This window comes from Rhinatrema bivittatum, chromosome 10 (assembly GCF_901001135.1).
Source record: "Rhinatrema bivittatum chromosome 10, aRhiBiv1.1, whole genome shotgun sequence".
NCBI lineage: Eukaryota > Metazoa > Chordata > Amphibia > Gymnophiona > Rhinatrematidae > Rhinatrema > Rhinatrema bivittatum.
Window position 1 is genome coordinate 41,785,936 of NC_042624.1, and position 19,275 is coordinate 41,805,210.

Here is a 19,275-nt window from a genome sequence, read left to right on the forward strand (position 1 = left end):
TAAATGACATCGCCTTGAGGTTGAGCCAAAGTCCAGGCTCCCGTAGATTGCAAATGGAAGGAAAACAACGTTTTGCTATGAGGGAGTAGCATTCAAAGATAGCTCCAGCCCTAATATTCTCTCCTTCTTTTGAAATCTCAGTGAGGTCAGAGCATAGTACCATGACACTGAGCATTTTTTACGCTGCCTTGCCATTACTTAGGTTGGCATCAAGGATTTGAAAGCTGCAATGTCATTGGTTAGTGCCTGTGGTCACCAGTTGACAATTTTTAGCCTAGTCTACTTAAGACAGCTATAAATACTGATTTACATAGCAAATACTGACATAGCAAATTTCTATACTAAAAATGTAAATTAGATATCATAAAATGCTCACATGTCTTCTTGCACTGAATATTTAAGAATACATTTTAAAAAACTGTAAAATATAACTATAGATTATAGATTTTACATGACATACAAATATAGATTGTAATGTATTCATTTTTATATTGAAAATAAAATACATCTGTCACTTTTACTTCTGCAACCATAACTTTGCAATCTGATCCTGTGGGATCCTAGAACTTAAGGAACGCTGGACATCGCCTGAATGGCAATTTTTAAAAAATACTGGGAACTGCACTAAACTGTATTGGTGACTCAGCGAAAAGCACTGTTTTCTGAGCCTGTACCAAACCAATCCTGTAGACCCAGCATGGAGTTAGGGCACTGCATGTAGATGGCACACTCTTGTCTACTCAGTAGACACGGAGGTAAATGTTTGGTACGGCTTCTAACTTGCACTCTCAGTGCCTGCTTTTTAGGCTGAACAAATCCAGCTAATATGCAAACACAAAGTTCCCATTCACTTTATGTTGGGATATCATTTGGTTAACTGGCTAAAATTATATCTCTACAGTCACACCAAACGCACAGGTGTAAAGTTTAATGTCTTCTACACATGAGTATTCTTTTAGCTTTAAATGTAGGCCCAGAGTTTTGATCCCTGACCAAGTAATGCCCCCAAGAATGCCTCGCTATACTGCAGCTAAGAGGAGGTGTGTTGTGAAACTACACATAGACTTTCAACCAGCTGAGAATCTAGTTGAAAAGATTCAGCCAATCTACCCATGCCAACCCTGTTTTCACTTTTATAACTTCTTCCTAGCTTGAAAATGTGATCTAAAGTAGGGATGCTAATCCTGGAGTCCTAACTAAATTCCAAACATAGGTTATACAAATGGATGGCCAAAAATCACCCTTTTGGGGGAAAACCCTAATTAATACTATAACTACTATTAAACATTTATATAGAGTAGCACTACAAGGTGTAGGCTCAGTCAAATCACATGCCCCTTTTGTCTCTGTGCACGTAGCACTAATTAAAACTGTGCTGCACTTCAGATAACCACACTGCACCAGTAATAGTGTAGTTTAGAAAATCAGACATTTAACAGAAAAGTGGCCCAAATCATATGCGATTATTGATTCTAATAGCACTTATATGACAACCAATTTCATTCAGAATGCTAAAAATAGAATGGAAAGGTGAATGAAGTTGTGGTTTTTTTTAATTTGCAATTGTCTTGCAAGTTTAAACTGAGGAACAGAAATGTGTTTGAAATTGAATATGTAATTTGAATGTCCTTCCTTGGCAGGAAGTCATTTCCTTCTCAGCATGCAACCCTAGCAGCCTTTGCCGCTGTATACATTTCTGTAAGTATTACATTTTTCTCATTACCTTTTCCAGCAATGCTTGAGAAATGTCAGAATATTAGATAGTGCAGGGCCCAAGCTCCATACTGAAATTCATCAAGATACAATTTAGGGAAAACAGCTTTGTAGGAAGAATACATTACTAACATGAACAATAAGTTTCCAACCTTGCAAAAGCTTAGAACCAGTTTTTATTTTTTTACACCATAGGGCTGCTCGATAAGGGGGACCATAAGAAATTACAAAACAGGTATAGAAGGCATCTATTTACTAAGGTATAGTGTGCAACACACATTTACTGCAGACTCTGTTATTTCTAATGCAACGGATTCACTGGGGGACCAGTTTTATAACTGCACACAGGGACGGTAACCTTTAAACAGGTTTGTGGGCGCACATGTGCGTACATTCGTCTGCACACACCCAGGAACGCAGCTATTTTATAACATGCGTGTTGTGGAGCGCTAGGAGAGCGGTTCCACATACCAAGAGATGTGTGTTCTTGGGCCGCGGCTCGACCCCAGAGGAATTCCGAAGAGGTGCCGTGGTAGGCGAGGCATGCCCGAGCAAGGGCTGGACGGGAGCGAGGCTGGACTGAAGACTGGAGATACTGACCCTCCTCCGGACCTGCATGCTTCAGAAGACCAACAACGCAATGATGGTCTTATGAACAGTCCTCCGACCGTTCCAAGCCCTTTCGGACCTGCCACAGGGCATGGAAAGAAGCGGCAGGCCGGATGGAGGCCAGGGCAGCGGAGACCGGAACATGGAGATTCAGACGAGACTCAGGGACGAGGTACTTGGATGCACAGACGTAGACTCAGGCACAGACGTAGACTCAGGAACGAGGTTCTGGGATGCACAGACGAAGACTCAGGCACAGACGACTCAAGAACGAGGTACTAGGCTTTCAGAAGACTCAGGAACAAGGTACAAGGCTTGCATCATGAAGTGCCCTACTCAGCCCGCCCGTGGGGCTGGTTGCGGACCACGACATGGCTTGCCACAAGGTACCAAGCGTTCAGAAGACTCAGGAACAAGGTACTTGGCTTTCAGAAGATTCAGGAATGAGGTACTTGGCTTTCAGAAGATTCAGGAACAAGGTACAAGGCTTGCATCATGAAGCGCCCTACTCAGCCTGCCCATGGGGCTGGTCGCAGACCATGACATGGCTTGCCGCGGGGTACCAAGTGAACAGAAGACTCAGGAACGAGGAACCAGGGGTTCAGGAGAGCAAGACAGGATCACGGACTTCAGGATCAAACATCTGGACTGGAACACAGATACTGAATCAGGAGACAGACCTTAGGGCTGGAACACGGACATCTGGAACAGCAGGTGAACATCAGGACTGGAACGTAGACAAGAAGATAAGACGAGGAGCTCCAATGAAAAACAGGAAACACAGGACCTTGAAGAAGTGCTGGAACAAGAACGACTCCTTGAGCGAAGGACAGCAGGATCCCAGGAGTGACCAACTCCTTGCGAAGGCAAAGCTGGAATGGACGCTGAGCCCTTTTGTAGGACTGAAGAGGACAATGCCCAGGGAGAGGTCAGCAGAGGACCACACCTGGCTGGCCCTTGAAGAACAGGTGAGAGGCGTGCGCCCGTGCCTTAGGAAGCTGGAGAAGAGAGAGCTGGAAGCTGGTGGCGTCCTCAGCCATGTGGAAGGCCCAAGGAAGCCAGGTAGAAGTGGGGCAGCCCTGCCCTGAAGCTGGACGAAGGGCAGGCTGCTGGAGCGGCTTCCAGCCACGAAGAAGACAGAGCAGGAAGAGAAGGAAGGCTGCAGGACGAGCAGGCAGCTGAAGAAGATGCAGGCACCAGCAGGGACGGCCTCCCTGCCGGGCAAGGACCCGAGCAGCAGCAGGCACCGGCAGGGACGGCCTCCCTGCTGGCTGAAGACCCCGGCGTTGTGGAAACAGCTGCGGAGACGGCCCCAGCTGATTCGGGGAAGCAGGAGCGGCAGCGGCAGTCCCCAGCCGCATGAGCGAGTTCCCGGCGGCCCGACCCTGCCACACAGGACCGGAGGCAGCCGGGGAGGAGCCCAGCGATGGCGGCAGGCCTGCCCCGAAGAGAATAGCGTCAGCGGCCCGACTGGCCGCATGAAGGTAAGAGCCTGCCCGCGCACCTCGCGGGCAGGATCGCAACAATGCGTGCATGTATGCGCTTATGTTATAAAATAGCCTGAAAGCATACACATCTGCCCTATTTTAAGTGGATGCAAAGACCTATGCGCATCTACCACGTAAGTGGGGGGATTTTAAAAGACACACACGCTGACACCATTACCAGTTTTTAGGGATGTGAATCGTTTTTCTGACGATTGAAAATATTGTACGATATTTTCAAAGTCGTCAGAAATCGGGGGCTCCCCATTGTTTTGGGGGAGGGCAGGAAAAACGGCACTCAGAAACAACGCCTAAACCCACCCCAACCCTTTAAAACATATCCCTTAGCTTCCCCCACCCTCCCAACCCCCCCAAAACTTTTAACAAGTACCTGGTGGTCCAGTGGGGGGTCCCAGGAGCGATCTCCCACTCTCGGGCCATCGGCTGCCACTAATCAAAATGGCGCCGATGGCCCTTTGCCCTTACCATGTGCCATCACATGGGAGGAGTAATGGACAGCCGGCGCCATCTTTAAAAATGGCGCCGGCCATCCAGTGCTCCTGGAGGCAGGGGAGCCGGCTGAGTAGCGTTCTCCGGGGAGGGACATGTCGGGGGTAGTCCATTATCGTTTAGGTTAGGGAACACTTTTTTGAAGAGGAAAGTTTTTAGGGCTTTTTTAAAAAATATTCTCTCTCGGAGACATCTTACTTCCTTAGGCAGGCTGTTCCATAGGAGTGGTCCTGCAGAGAAGAGGACACATTATTTGGCTTCCTCAAGGTGTGTGAGCTTTGGAGATGGGACATCTAATAGTTAGATATGACATAATTACTGGAGGGTGAATACTAAGTAAAACTATTGCAGTAGGATTTAACTTTAAAAAGGGAGACTGATAAAATGAGGCAATTACAAAAAAAAAAAACAAAATGAAGCAGTTGCCAAGATTAAGAGCATAAGAACATAAGAAATGTCAGATCAAAGGTCCATCAGAGAAGGGAGATCAAAATGATATAAAGTTTGCATGAGGCATGGACATGGTTTAAAAAAAACATCATAGACGTGCAGGTAAAATGTATTCCATGCATTAAAAATTGCTGAAAGAAGACCAAATGAGTGCCAGCATGAAGGTGAAAGATGTAATTCAAGCCAAAAGGGCAACACTCACAAAAGGGAAAGAGAGACCCTAATGAAGCTAGAGAAGAGCAGAATCACTGGCAAGTTAGATATAAAGCAGTTATAAGGCAGGCCAAGAAATAATTTGAAAAAAGCTTGCTGTAAAGGTAAAAACTGATTTAAAAAAACAAAACAAAACTTTGTCAAGAACATTTGAAGCACTATTGGGCCGATACAGAAAAAGCCGCGGGAGAGCCGGCGAGCACCCGCGTTCCCGGCGCACGCCCAGGCCACTCTCCTAGGTGCGCAATTCAGAAAAAAAAAATATGTCCCTAGCACCTTCTTTTTGACAGAAGCGGCAGCTGTCAGCGGGTTTGACAGCCGACGCTCAATTTTACCGGCGTCGGTTCTCGAACCCGCCAATAGCCACAGGTTCAGAAAACAGACGCCGGCAAAATTGAGCATCTGTCTTCCAACCTGCGGGCTGCGGGCAGATTTTTTTTTTTTTTTTTTAATTTTTGGGGCCTTCGACTTAATATCGCTATGATATTAAGTCGGAGGGTATACGGAAAAGCAGTTTTTTCTGCTTTTCTGTACACTTTCCCAGTGCCAGACGAAATTAAAATGTGCGGCTTCGCTGCATATTTTACTTTCTGTATCGCGCGGGAAATACTAATAGGCCCATCAACATGCATTTGCATGTTGCGGGCACTATTAGTTTCGGGGGGGGGGGGGGGGGGGGGGGGGGGGGGGGGGGGGGGGGGTTGGCCGCGTGTTTTCCACACGCTATTACCCCTTACTGTATAAGGGGTAAAAATAGCACGTCGAAAACGTGCGGCCAAACGGGGGCTAACAGTGCGCTCAGCCTGAGCATACATTAATGCATCGGCCCGTATATGATGGAGAGGTAAAGGGAATGCTCAGGGAAGACAAGGAAATAGAAGAAAAACTAAATGGATTCCTTACCTCTGTCTGTACTGACGAGGATGTTACCAACTTACAGGCAGATAACTTTCTTTGGCTTTTAGAGGTGCATCTATTTCTAGTTCTGTCCATATGGAGGGTAATTTTACAACTGTGCTCAAAACTTTGCCCCAGATTTTCAAAGTGCACTTATTTACATAAGTGCACTTTGAAAATTCACACATAAGTGCCATAGTACATGCACAAACCTGCACAAAGCTATACCTGCTGTAGGGTGCAGCGAATTTGTACGCTTAAAGGTAAATTTTAAAGGACCGGCGCGTGCATCAGTTAAGGGGTGCATGCACAAATTGGACTTATACGTGCCTACCCTATATTCAAAACTCAGAGATGCGTGCACATGTCGGGCTGCGCGCACATCTCACTGAGTTTCAAAAGGGGGCGTGGCATGGACATGGTCTGGGCAGGGCATGGCCATTCTGGTATGGGGCCAAGAGATATGTGCGAATCTACCTACACACCTGGGCACGCATTTGGGTTCCCTGCCACGTACATTTACTTCTGCTATGGAGGAGGTGTTTCAGAGGGTTTAAAGGGCCTAGGGTAACTGGGAGGAGTGCAGGCTATTAAACCAGGGGGAAGAAATGGTGTGGGCACATGCCCCTTTTAAAATTCCCTGATGTACGCGGTAGAAGCAGCATTTACACACCTAAGCGCACACCCATTTAAAATTGGGCACGCAAGGTTGCGTACCTACCTTATTTTATAACGTGCACGCATATGTGCACGGATGTTATAAAATCGCCACATCCCAGGGAGTGTGCCGTTATATGTGCGTCAGTGTGCACCCCCGTGCCAGTTTGAACGTTGCCATCATAATTTTTAAAAACAAAAAACGTGTGTGTGTGTAAGTTCTAATTCTGTCCCAACTCCACCTCCTCTCCTGTGTGCATAAAATTATGCATGGACCCGGATTATGCGCAGACCTTTAAGCACACTGAGCCCCAGCCGATTTTGGAAGCAGGCATTTCATTTATTTGTACACTGTCGCTCTACATAAAATACAATCACGGCGGTTCATGGAAAATAAACATTCAAAATTAGAAACAATAAAAATACATAAATACAGCAAGATATTGAAAAAACATAAGAATCAATGTTAATTAGCAAGATAATTTCTATTTGGTATTATTGCTGCATTCTCCTTCCATAAAGACTGTCGATTTAATCTTTCTCAAAGGCAATTCTGAACAGCCACATTTTTAATTCTTTTTTTAAGACTTTAAGGTCTTTTTGTAGCCTTAAGTTTTCAGATAAAGTATTCTACAATTTTGAACCTGCAACCGATAGGGCTCTACCTCTAACTTCAGATAGATATGCACTCTGTATCGATGGGATAGTGAGCAAGCCTTTATTTGCAGAGCTAAGGTTTCTTGATGGAGTTTGAAAATGTAATGCTGCTCCTAACCATTTGGAGTGTTTATTGTGTATTATTTGATGAATAGTATTTAGAACCTTGTACTGTATTCTTTGTTTGATTGGAAGCCAATGCAAGGCTTTCAATACTGGAGTAATATGATCTTATTTTGTACATCTCGATATTACTCAAGCATAGGCATTCTGCAACCACTGCATGGGTCTCAATGTCAATGCTGGTAAGCCCAATAATTGCAATAATTAAAACTGGAAAAATTGCAATAACCAAAACTGGAAAAAAAAACATAGGGCTGGATTCATCATTCTTCGCAGAATGATGAATCCAGTGAAAAAGGGGGCGGGGCGAAGGGGGGTAGGCCTGCGAAAGGCCGCAGCCGTTTGCACCCCGGTGGTGCGATTTCGCCAGCCGCAGTGTGGCTGGCTGCAGCCTTTCGCACAAATAGCGCCACCGTAAAAGGTGATGCTATTCGCCGCGCTACTACCAGCGATAATGTCCCTCACATTGTCATCGGCAGCGGTGCTGTGGCCAACTCATCCCCCGCCCTGCACCGACTCCTCCCCTCCAGCTAATTAACATCCTATCACACACGAAAAGCCCTTTTTCGCGTGAGATAGGGGTTTATCACGTGTGTTAGGGCCTTATCGCGTGCAATAAGGTCCTAACGCATGCGATAAACATTTAGAGAATAACCTCCATAGTTTGCAATATAGTGCAAAAATCACATGCCTTAAATAGGGGGTTTTAACTGTTTATTATAGCCCGCTTTAATTGTTCCAATAATATGTTTTTCCATGGATGGACTCTTGTCTATTATCACGCCTAAATCCCAAGCCATTATCTGTTCCTATTGTAATCTGCTGTGGGGTATTGATAACACTTTTCCTGCCCAACCATATAATTTCCATTTTTTTAGTGTTCAATATTAATTTGAATTGAGAGAATAGTCTTTGAATAGAGGATAAGTAAATATTCAAAGTCTACAGTATGGTCCACTGATTTTTCTATGGGTACAATAAATTGTACATCATCAGCATATAAATAGAAGTTAAGACTCAGAAAAGATAATTTACACAATGGTAATAAGCACAGTTTGAACAAAATGGCTGATAGGGATGAACCCTGTGGAATACCAGTCGATATTTTCTGGTCAGATAAAGTATCATTTATTTTGACTCTAAAGGAACGGTCTTTTTATGCACACAAAAAAAACGGGTTTTATGCATGTAAATGGCTCTGAAAATTACCCCCATAAAAGAAAGGCATGCCTCAAGTGTTATAAATGTCTTATTGTTCTCTTTTTAAAGATGTACTTCAATGCCACATTGACGGACTCCTCCAAACTGCTGAAACCTCTCTTGGTCTTTGCCTTCATCATCTGTGGCATTATATGTGGGCTGACACGTATCACGCAGTATAAAAATCATCCAATTGATGTCTATTGTGGCTTTCTATTGGGAGGAGGAATTGCTGTCTATTTGGTAAATATTATATTATTGTAATCTGTATACAGAAGACACTGGTTAAAGTGAGAGAGCACGCTTCTCTGAAGCAAAATCTGATTTTACTGAGACTCAGAAAGCAACCTTCACAACAGTAAGGGAGGAGATGTAGAGGAGATTGAATTCTATATCATGTAAATAGTGTGAAGAACCTTCTGTTAACATATGAAACTTAAAAATGAATGGTTTCTCTGTGTAAAGCAAATTACCAGGGATCCAGTTTAGGATCTGTAACTATGATAAGTACATGGTACATTGTCAAATGAATCATGCCCCCATGTCATTCACCTACTGAGTTAAATTAAATAATTCAACAAAGTACAGTCAGAGAAGAAAAAGGAGTTAAAGTGATTTGCCAAAAGTGAAAAAAAAAGTAACTTACACCTGACCTGTAGAATCAGTTGCTGATCAATAAACAGGAATTCAGGTTCCTGGATTGCCCCAAGCTCGGGCCACAGCTCATCTGATCTTATTCTATAAGGTCATCAACTCAGAAGAAAGCACAATGACAGATAATAACTTGTACCTAAATGCCAGCTGTACTGCAGTTCACATTTTTTGAAAGCAGTCTGAATTTCAATTAAAGTCACTATATTTTCTAAGCATCCCCATATTCTGTCATGTCTTAATGCTACATCAACTACAAATTGAATTGCTAATCTATAGTCTAACGAAGCTATTAGGAAATTATGGGGGGAAAACACTCCTCCTGGCCATTGAAGATCAATCTATTGAAATGGGAATAAAAGAAGTGAATGCCTGGGCAGAATTTGATTTAACAAGCTCCAAAGAAATTTATGCTATCATTAATAAGACTAATCCCGCAAATCATCCCTTAGATAATATTCCAACGCATACTCTGAAACAGATCAAAGAGATAATTACCCCCCCTCCCAATTATGAACATTATCAATCGATCCCTATCTGAAGAACATGCCCCTGAAATCCTAAAAACTGCTTTAATAAAGCCAATTCTAAAGATAGATAATCTCGACCCATTGGTCCTCAATAATTATCGACCCATATCAAATCTCCTATTTATATCTAAAGTATTAGAAAAAATAGTTCAGAAACAACTAACAGAACACTTAGAAAACAACAACATTCTCTGCCCATCTCAATTCGGTTTTTGAAAGCACTAAAACACTGAATCCCTTCTCTTATCACTAACCAATATCACGCTAAGAGGATTTGATAATGGACAAAAATTTCTAATACTACTAGATCTATCAGCAGCATTTGACACAGTTAATCATTCCATCCTTCTAAAAAGACTAGTTGGAATCAGACTTACAAAGACAACCCTGCATTGGTTTGCATCATATCAAACCAACTGAAATTTCCAAGTAAAAATGAATAACTCATTATCAGAAAAAAATAAAACTTAACACAGGAGTCCCACAGGGTTCAGCCCTCTCTGCAACATTGTTTAACATCTATATGTTGTCCCTTTGCCATCTGCTTTCTGGTCTTGGTCTAATGCACTTTATTATGCAGATGATATACAAATTCTCATTCCAATCACTGATTCCATTGAAATCACATATAAAAAACTGCCATGTATTTATCGTACATTAAAAAATTGCTAACTCACATGAAACTCATTCTGAACATGACTAATACTGAAATCATAGTATTGGAAAGATACCCAGGGCCGGTGCAAGGGGATTGGGCACCCTAGGCACCTTCAGCCTTGTGCCGCCCTCCTGACGTGCCACCCCCAGCCCTGCCCCCAGTCACGTCCCGACTCCTCCCCCGACAAAAAAAAACATACAAAATACCTGGTGGTCCAGGTGAGGGCCCGGGTGTGATCTGCTGCTCCCGGGGCCTTGGCTGCTACTAACCAAAATGGCGCCAGTGGCCTTTAGCCCCTACCATGTGACAGGGGCTACCATGCCATTGGTTGGCCCCTGTCATATGGTAGAGGGTAAAGGCCACCGGTGCCATTTTGCTTAGTGGCAACCGAGGCCCTGGGAGTGGCAGATTGCTCCCGGGCCCTCCGCTGGACCACAAGGGGGGCGTCGGGAGGGTGGCACGGTGAGGCGGGGCTGGCAGAATTTTGAAAGAGCACTTTTTGCCCTTTCAAAATTCTGCTGCCTGCCACGGCGCTCTCTAAATCGCGACGCCCTAGGCACAGGCTTAGCTCGCCTAGAGGCTCCTCCAGCCCTGCCATTACCACCCTTGGCACTGGAGGACAAGCAAACAAGAATTCATCCAACACAACAGGTCCGTGATTTTGGTTTCATTGTTGACAATGAATTAAACTGTAAGACACATATTGCAACAAAAATCAAAGAGGGATATTACAAATTATCAATACTAAAACAATTAAAACCATTTTTGGAGCAAAATGATTTTAGAACTATTCTTCAACACCTAATCTTTGCTAACCTTGATTACTGCAATGCCCTGCTTCTAGGATTACCATTAACAATAATACGTCCACTACAAATTCTCCAAAATACGGCAGCAAGAATTCTTACAGAAACAAAAAAGCATGAACACATCAATCCAGTCTTGATATCACTACACTGGCTTCCCATAAAATATAGAGTTGAATATAACATACTAACAAAACTCACAAAATTATCTATGGAGAAAGAACAGATTGGCTTAATACAGCCATAAAAATACACACCCCACAGCGGAATTTACGATCTGCGAATCAAGGACTATTATCTATTCCTTCAATAAAAACTACCCAATTAACACAAGTTAGAGAGAGAGCTATTTCATTAGCAAGTCCAAAACTATGGAACTCACTACCTACTGAAATTTTCCTACAACAAACCAAAAAATTTTTTAAAAAGGAGATTAAAACCTGGTGGTTCAGGAAGGCATACTCAGAAATTCATTAATATTTACCCACAGTTGATATATCACGCAGTTAAATTTCTATCAGCTAAAAGATGACTAATTACCTGTTTTAATAATTATCATTGAATTATTTTATTAATTTCAATACTGATCTGCTTTACTACTTTTATAAAGAAATTTTATTTGACCTTTTTTATTTTTATTCCTGATATTAACCTCTGTTCTTATTTAATCATTATTTTTACTTGAAGCACGTTTTTATTTGCAATGAATTTTAGTTATATTTTATTCCTTTTCCTTTGCTGTATTTTATATATGAATGTAGGAAATGAAAGTGGATTAGAAATTTTATGCAAATGTTGTAAACCGTTGTGATGGAACCTACCAAATGACGGTATATAACAATTTGTAAATAAACAAATAAATAAATAAATTGCAGGGTGACCAATGTATCTTTTATAATAACATTAGACACAAGGCTTCTTGTTCCTGCTGCTGTTTTCTAACTAAAGTATTAATTAGGGATGTGAATCGTTTTAGGACGATTAAAATTATCGTCCGATAATTTTAATATCGTCTTAAACCGTTATGGAACACAATACAATAGAGATTCTAACGATTTATCGTTATAAATCGTTAGAATCGTGAGCCGGCACACTAAAACCCCCTAAAACCCACCCCCGACCCTTTAAATTAAATCCCCCACCCTCCCGAACCCCCCCCAAATGACTTAAATAACCTGCGGGTCCAGCGGCGGTCTGGAACGGCAGCGGTCCGGAACGGGCTCCTGCTCCTGAATCTTGTTGTCTTCAGCCAGCGCCATTTTCCAAAATGGCGCCGAAAAATGGCGGCGGCCATAGACGAACACGATTGGACGGCAGGAGGTCCTTCCGGACCCCCGCTGGACTTTTGGCAAGTCTCGTGGGGGTCAGGAGGCCCCCCACAAGCTGGCCAAAAGTTCCTGGAGGTCCAGCAGGGGTCAGGGAGCGATTTCCCGCCGCGAATCGTTTTCGTACGGAAAATGGAGCCGGCAGGAGTTCGACTGCAGGAGGTCGTTCAGCGAGGCGCCGGAACCCTCGCTGAACGACCTCCTGCAGTCGATCTCCTGCCGGCGCCATTTTCCGTACGAAAACGATTCGCGGCGGGAAATCGCTCCCTGACCCCCGCTGGACCTCCAGGAACTTTTGGCCAGCTTGTGGGGGGCCTCCTGACCCCCACGAGACTTGCCAAAAGTCCAGCGGGGATCCGGAAGGACCTCCTGCTGTCCAATCGTGTTAGTCTATGGCCGCCGCCATTTTTCGGCGCCATTTTGGAAAATGGCGCCGGCTGAAGACAACAAGATTCAGGAGCAGGAGCCCGTTCCGGACCGCTGCCGTTCCGGACCGCCGCTGGACCCGCAGGTTATTTAAGTCATTTGGGGGGGGTTCGGGAGGGTGGGGGATTTAATTTAAAGGGTCGGGGGTGGGTTTTAGGGGGTTTTAATGTGCCGGTTTTGCGATTTTTAGATTTTTAGATTTTTCACGATTTTTCACGATTTTTCACGATATTTTACCCCCCCAAACGGCAACAATACGATTCCCTCCCCCTCCCAGCCGAAATCGATCATTAAGACGATCGAGGACACGATTCACATCCCTAGTATTAATTGCAAATAATTCTTGGAAAAATAATGCTATCAGAATCTGATTCAGTCCCTTCAAGCACAACACAACAGTCCTCTACTTATTATTCACCCAAACTCAATTTTTAATCCCCACTTAGGCTCATGTGCTTGACAGCAAATCATAAATACAGAACTTCTGTGGAATTCTTTACTGCAAGCCCGAAAATAGATTACAAAGTATACAAAGTCATATCTGAGAGGGAACAGGGAGACAGCACCTTCAAATACATCAGAAAGCAGGCAACAAAAAGCACCTGCCTAAACAACCAGTCTAGTTATTCCTACTCCCTATGCCAGGGCTGCCGAAGTTTCCTCATTACCAAGTAATAAATGGAATATTCGGGTAGGAATTAGATCCCTACTGTTGTCAAACCATTTGAAATAAACTCTCCATTTCTAAGAATAAAGAAAAAGACCAAAATATGTACAGAAAAAGAAAAAAAAAGCGAACAAAATTAATGTAATGAAATTGAATGAGAGGAAAGGGAAGTAGAATGTCTCAGCCATAGAGTTACAAATCCTCAAAGTCTATCCAGTTGTGAAAGCACAATTTCTATTCCTCTCTAGCTCTAAAAATAATAAACAGGAAACATTCCAACTTAAATCTTGTCTATAAAACGATTGCAAACCTCATCTGAAATGAATCATAATAACTATCGTTAACTGTAATAGGGTTAAATTATGAAATATATGAGGAAAATTGGAAATAAACAGAAATCATAACCCATTCAAGCTGCCTGCTTGGGCTGGGGATGCTGTCCATGCAACATTCACCGGGCTTGGCAGGAGGGATGCCTAGACAATTGTGCTATAGTCATACCTAATAGTAGGATTCATTGACCACAACTGCATACTCTTAAGAGGTCTGTGGTGCCTGACCTCAGGCTACAATGGCCAGTCTAAGTAAGGGCTTTGCCCCATAGATACAACATGAGAGAAATCCTTTAATGAAACTGGCCCTAAGGGCCTCATTTTCCAAGGAGTTATTGCGCGCGATAATTCCGCAAACCACGCTAACAGTAGTTAACATATGCAAATTTTTAATTTCATATTCAGGGGGTGGAGCAAATGTAAAGTAGGGAGGATTTATCATGTGCTGCAAAACAGCCACACTGTTAGCATGGCCAATAACTACACCTCTTTCATTTCCATTATGTTGTGCTACAGGCCAGTAAGAGTTTATTGCAGTTCACAATGTCTCCTGACAGGCCTGTTTCAGTATGATGCAGGCTTGGGGGGCAGGGGGGCAGGGGGGGGAGGGAGGGAGGGAGGGAGGGAGAGAGAGAGAGAGAGAGAGAGACTTGCCATAGTGTCTCCTCCCTAGATAGGTATTTGTATCCCTATGGGAGGCCCACCTAGTAACTCGAGGTGAGGTTTAAGTATTAGTGTAGGGGGTTAGGGGCCACTTTCACATTCAACGTGAGACGTACGAACAGAACAGTGGTCTCTTGTGAAGATTTGATGACCTACGGAGTGAGGAAACTCACTCCAAGATGAGATTTGTGCAATGTTCTCTCCACCTAGCTTGTTGTTACCCAGGTAGAGAGTCCATCAAGCTAGGTTGAACATTGCACAAATCACTACACAAGTCACTTAACCCAACTTGTCCAGTCCTTCAGTGCCTCTTCATTGAGTTACCTCAGCTCCTCGATCTGACCACCTCCTTCTCGCTATTCTACATTGTCTTGCAGCCTACTCAGGTCTCCTGCCTTGCCTTGTGACCTCTCTTGGCCTCTTACCTTGCTCTGTGGCCTCTCTTGGCCTCTTGCCTTGCTCTGGGCCCTTCCAGGCTTTCTGGCCTTGCTCTGTGGCTCATGTGTTACGCATGTAAACAGCTTTGAAAATGCACCTTAGAGAAAAAAGGAGAATATACCTATGATAATATAAAATTGTTCTAATTAAAAATGTACAAGTGAGATTTTAAACAATGTGTACATATTATTTTGCATGTGAAACTTATTTACCTAGTGAGATGCCAGCAAATAAATGCTTCTATGGATTTCAATAAAATATTTTTTTAAAATTATATTTGAAAAGATTGATATATAACTTGGATACTTTTGTCTCACAATTAGGGTCTCTATGCTGTGGGAAACTTTCAGCCAAGTGAAGAGAACATGCTTTATCAAAATCAACACAGAGAACCTTTACGGTCTTTAACAGATCTCAGTCAAGATGCCAACAGAGCTGTACCTGGCAAAAATGGTAGCAGTAGTGATGGAATATCTTCTCATCATTCAGAAAGTATTCTGAACAGGAACCACAGAGAATCTAGTTCACTTACAAATATCAAGAGAGCAAGTGCTGATGTTGAGATCATTACTCCCCGGAGTCCCATGGGAAAGGAAAACATGGTCACATTCAGCAATACCTTACCTAGGGTGAATACACCATCAATGGATGAGTCAGCACGAAGAAATGCAAGCATCCACGCATCTATGGATTCTGCACGTTCAAAGCAGCTTCTCTCTCAATGGAAAAATAAGAATGAAAGTCGAAAGTTGTCTTTGCAGGTTATTGAAACTGAATCTGGCCTTTCACCTCAGAGAGTCATGGAAATGAGGTGTAGCTCTGAACCAGTCAGAGTGGGTGTAAATGGAGAGCACCATGGTCCCGGCAATCCATACTTAAAAATCCAGCCTGGCAGTATACCTGGTTGCAACAACAGTGGTATTTCTGGTGGGCCACGAGTCTCTATTCCGTCTCGTCCTGGGTCTTCACAACTCGTACACATTCCGGAAGAAACTCATGAAAATATCAACACATCCCCTAAAACTAGTTCTGCTAGATCCAAATGGCTCAAAGTGGCTGAGAAAAGTGTAGCTTGTAGAAGTAATAGCCAACCAAGAATTATGCAAGTCATAGCCATGTCAAAGCAACAAGGAATGCTTCAGAGCAGCCCTAAAAATTCAGAAAGCAGTACAGTCACATGTACTGGAGCAATCAGGTATAAAGCCCTAACAGAACATGAACCAACTAATATTGTGAGAGTTGAAGCCCACCCAGAAAATAACAGACCTGTTATTCAGATGCCAGGTGAAGGTGAAGGAAGTGGATCATGGAAATGGAAAGTCCCTGAGAAAGGTAGCCTGCGTCAAACATATGAGCTGAATGATCTCAACAGAGACTCTGAGAGTTGTGAATCCCTAAAAGACAGTTATGGGACCAGTGACAGAAAAAGAAGCAACATTGATAATGATCACCCTCATCATGGCATCACCACAATTAGAGTCACACCAGTTGAGGGAAGTGAAATTGGTTCCGAGACTGTTTCAATTTCTTCTAGCCGTGATTCTACTCTGAGAAGAAAAGGAAACATTATTTTAATCCCTGAAAGAGGAAATAGCCCAGAAAATACCAGAAATATATTCTACAAAGGAACATCTCCCACAAGAGTTTACAAAGAATGAACAGAAAAGCCTTCTCTCAACTTACCTGAATTTAGTATTCTTTGGTAAAGCGTATGCTTCGTTTTTGAGCCAGTGCAGGAAAATTTGCAATGTGCCAAATAATTGAAGGCCAGAGAATTCTAGTTAAATGTTGCGTGCATGAGCTTGTGGATTTCAAGGAAGGAGAAAAATAAGCACAATGCAAAAGCCTGAACAATGTGAAGAATCAAAAGAATTTATAATACATTTCTTCAGATTTGTGACATTTTTCTGAGTGTGATATCAATCAAAATGATATTCTTGGGCAGACATTTTATTTCCTCAATGTGCCAACTTATGCTTTTTTTAAATTTTCCATTTAGTTCTAATTCTGCAAAATTCCTAAGCCTCATAAAAATGGAATATTTGTAAGTTTTCAGCTCACAACACTTTTTTTGTGCTGCAAATAAGATACTCCATCCAGAACAGGACTATCCTGGGTGTGTGATTTATTTTATTTTATTTTTTTTTGCACACCTCTGAATTTTGCAGAATCAAGACTTTTATAATTAAGTGGAGATAAATTCATTTTTTACAGTAGTTTTGTCTAACTATCCTGACATTTTCAGGTTTTGCACCAAACAATAAAAAAAAAAAAAAATTACGGTGCTGCTTACAATACACCTACAACATATCTGTTCAAATCTACAAACCCATCTATGCCATTCCTTAGAGAGTAAAGTTGCTTATATTACATTTTTATGATGACTGCATTACATTAGATTAGGAAATATTTACATTTTTATGATACAGTAATGGATCTATCACATTTGAAAAATGGCGAGATTCTTTGAAATCTTACTTTCTGGAACACAACTCTGTTCGTGCCGCTCAGAAAGGAGGAGCTTTCTTTTGCTGGCTAGTTTGGCTGCTACTGCTCAACATTCACTTAGTGCAGATAATATTAAAATTGTTTCTAAGTAGGTGAACTTGTGGAAATAGTTTACACTGTTTTTAAGAGTCTTCTGAAATACTAAAGAGTGGTTCACATTTCAAGTTTTTTCTATCCTGTGTAGCTCTTCTACAATTTTTTAAATTTTATTTTCACATAAAATATAGTGGTTGCACGCACAAGGTATACTGATACGAAAGAGCTATACCAAAATAGACTGTGAATAGAGTTAGTTGATCCAGTTGGCATGGAAATAGGTTTGCCTCTCTGACTAGTAAAGACTGTCAGTTTTTCACTGAAATTCAGGTTTAGTGACCATAGCCTCAAGACATTATGATTTAAGTTCAAAATGCTTTGATACCTGAAAATCAGTACACTCGTACCTTCTACCACATAGGTGAGGTATGTATGATGCCATTTTTTTTCAGTGACAATCTGTATTAAAGGGTTTCTTCCATTTTATGGCTATGGTGTCCACCTGGCCCACAAAATATTAATATTAGAGCAAACACAGGGCTGCTAGTAGATATGGAAAGAAGAACTATGAAAAGATCCCCACCACATAGGAAACAAGTGCAACTTTGTTTGGAGTGAATTTGTATATAATAACACTTCCTTTGCCGCACCATTGCAGAAAGAAAGGAGAAGAAATGGCATTTCCCTTTTTTTAACTAAATAATGACATTTACCTCTGCCAACCAAAAGGGAACAATAGAAGAGGCATTTCACCAAGAAAACCCACATACATAAAGGTAGCTGTATGGTATAAAAAAAAAAAACAGGAAATGCGCAAGGAAAAATGTGTTTGTAGATTATTTAAGGGGTCAATATTTAAAAGATTTAACCAGTGGAAAACAAATAGTATTCAGAAAAATATGCCTTTCTAAAATTGTGGCCCTTTAACTAGCTAAATATGTGTGGTTACTATTGCACACCTACAATTCACAGGGTCATTCATCAAACCCCAAAGTGGCCATATCACATGCCTTAGGGCCTTATCACATCCAATAATGCCCCACCGCAGGCGATACTGGCCGCATCGCGGCAGTACAATTCAAATTAGGGGAAGAGGAGGAGTGTGGGCGGGATTTGGGTGGCGTTATATCCCGGCAGCGCTGGGGGAGATAATGTTTTTCACATTATCGCCGGCAGCACCGCGGGAAATAAATACCCCTTTTCCCAAGGCGCTAAGGGGGTGAAAGTGTGCGGCCCAGCCACAACCACAGTGGACAAAAATGCACCGCTGCGATGCGGCTGGCTGCACAATTTCGCCCCGTCCCTTTTTTTAGGCCTTAATCAGGTTACAAAGAGGCCATGTGGGAGGGGAGTAGGATTTCAAATTTAGCCCATTCATGCAATATTCAGCACTAGCTGACCAAACTTATTCAGAAGACCCCAGCTGTGCAAATGGCAGTCCTAAATCTACCTGCTCAAATTTGGGGTGCATAGATTTAACCAGATATTCAGCCACACAACTCACAGTAAGTGTAGTTGAACATTCATGTAAAGATAACCCACTCAGTAGCATTTTGAATATCGACCCCTAGAAGTCTGAATGAGCTGTTGAGTTCCTGACAGAATATGTCTTTCACACATTTTTTTGAAGCTTCATCTCCTAATTAAATATTTGATTTACATAAACAATTTATAGAATGGGAAAGCTGCACAAATGATGCCTGACATTTTTCTGTTGTTGAA

General features: G+C 42.4%; 2 protein-coding genes across 4 annotated transcripts in view; one reads left to right on the forward strand and one right to left on the reverse strand.

Annotated features, from left to right (window-relative positions):
- PLPPR4 (phospholipid phosphatase related 4) overlaps positions 1-18,384 on the forward strand; it is a 105,976-nt gene extending 87,592 nt beyond the window's left edge. Inside the window, exons 5-7 of the mRNA XM_029618582.1 lie at positions 1,641-1,698; positions 8,583-8,756; positions 15,333-18,384. Coding sequence (XP_029474442.1) covers positions 1,641-1,698; positions 8,583-8,756; positions 15,333-16,667 — 1,567 coding nt within the window. The 3' untranslated portion in view covers positions 16,668-18,384. The remainder of the gene's footprint in view (positions 1-1,640; positions 1,699-8,582; positions 8,757-15,332) is intronic.
- The window catches only part of PLPPR5 (phospholipid phosphatase related 5), a 755,539-nt gene that overhangs the window by 678,279 nt on the left and 57,985 nt on the right, over positions 1-19,275 (reverse strand). The window lies entirely within an intron of this gene.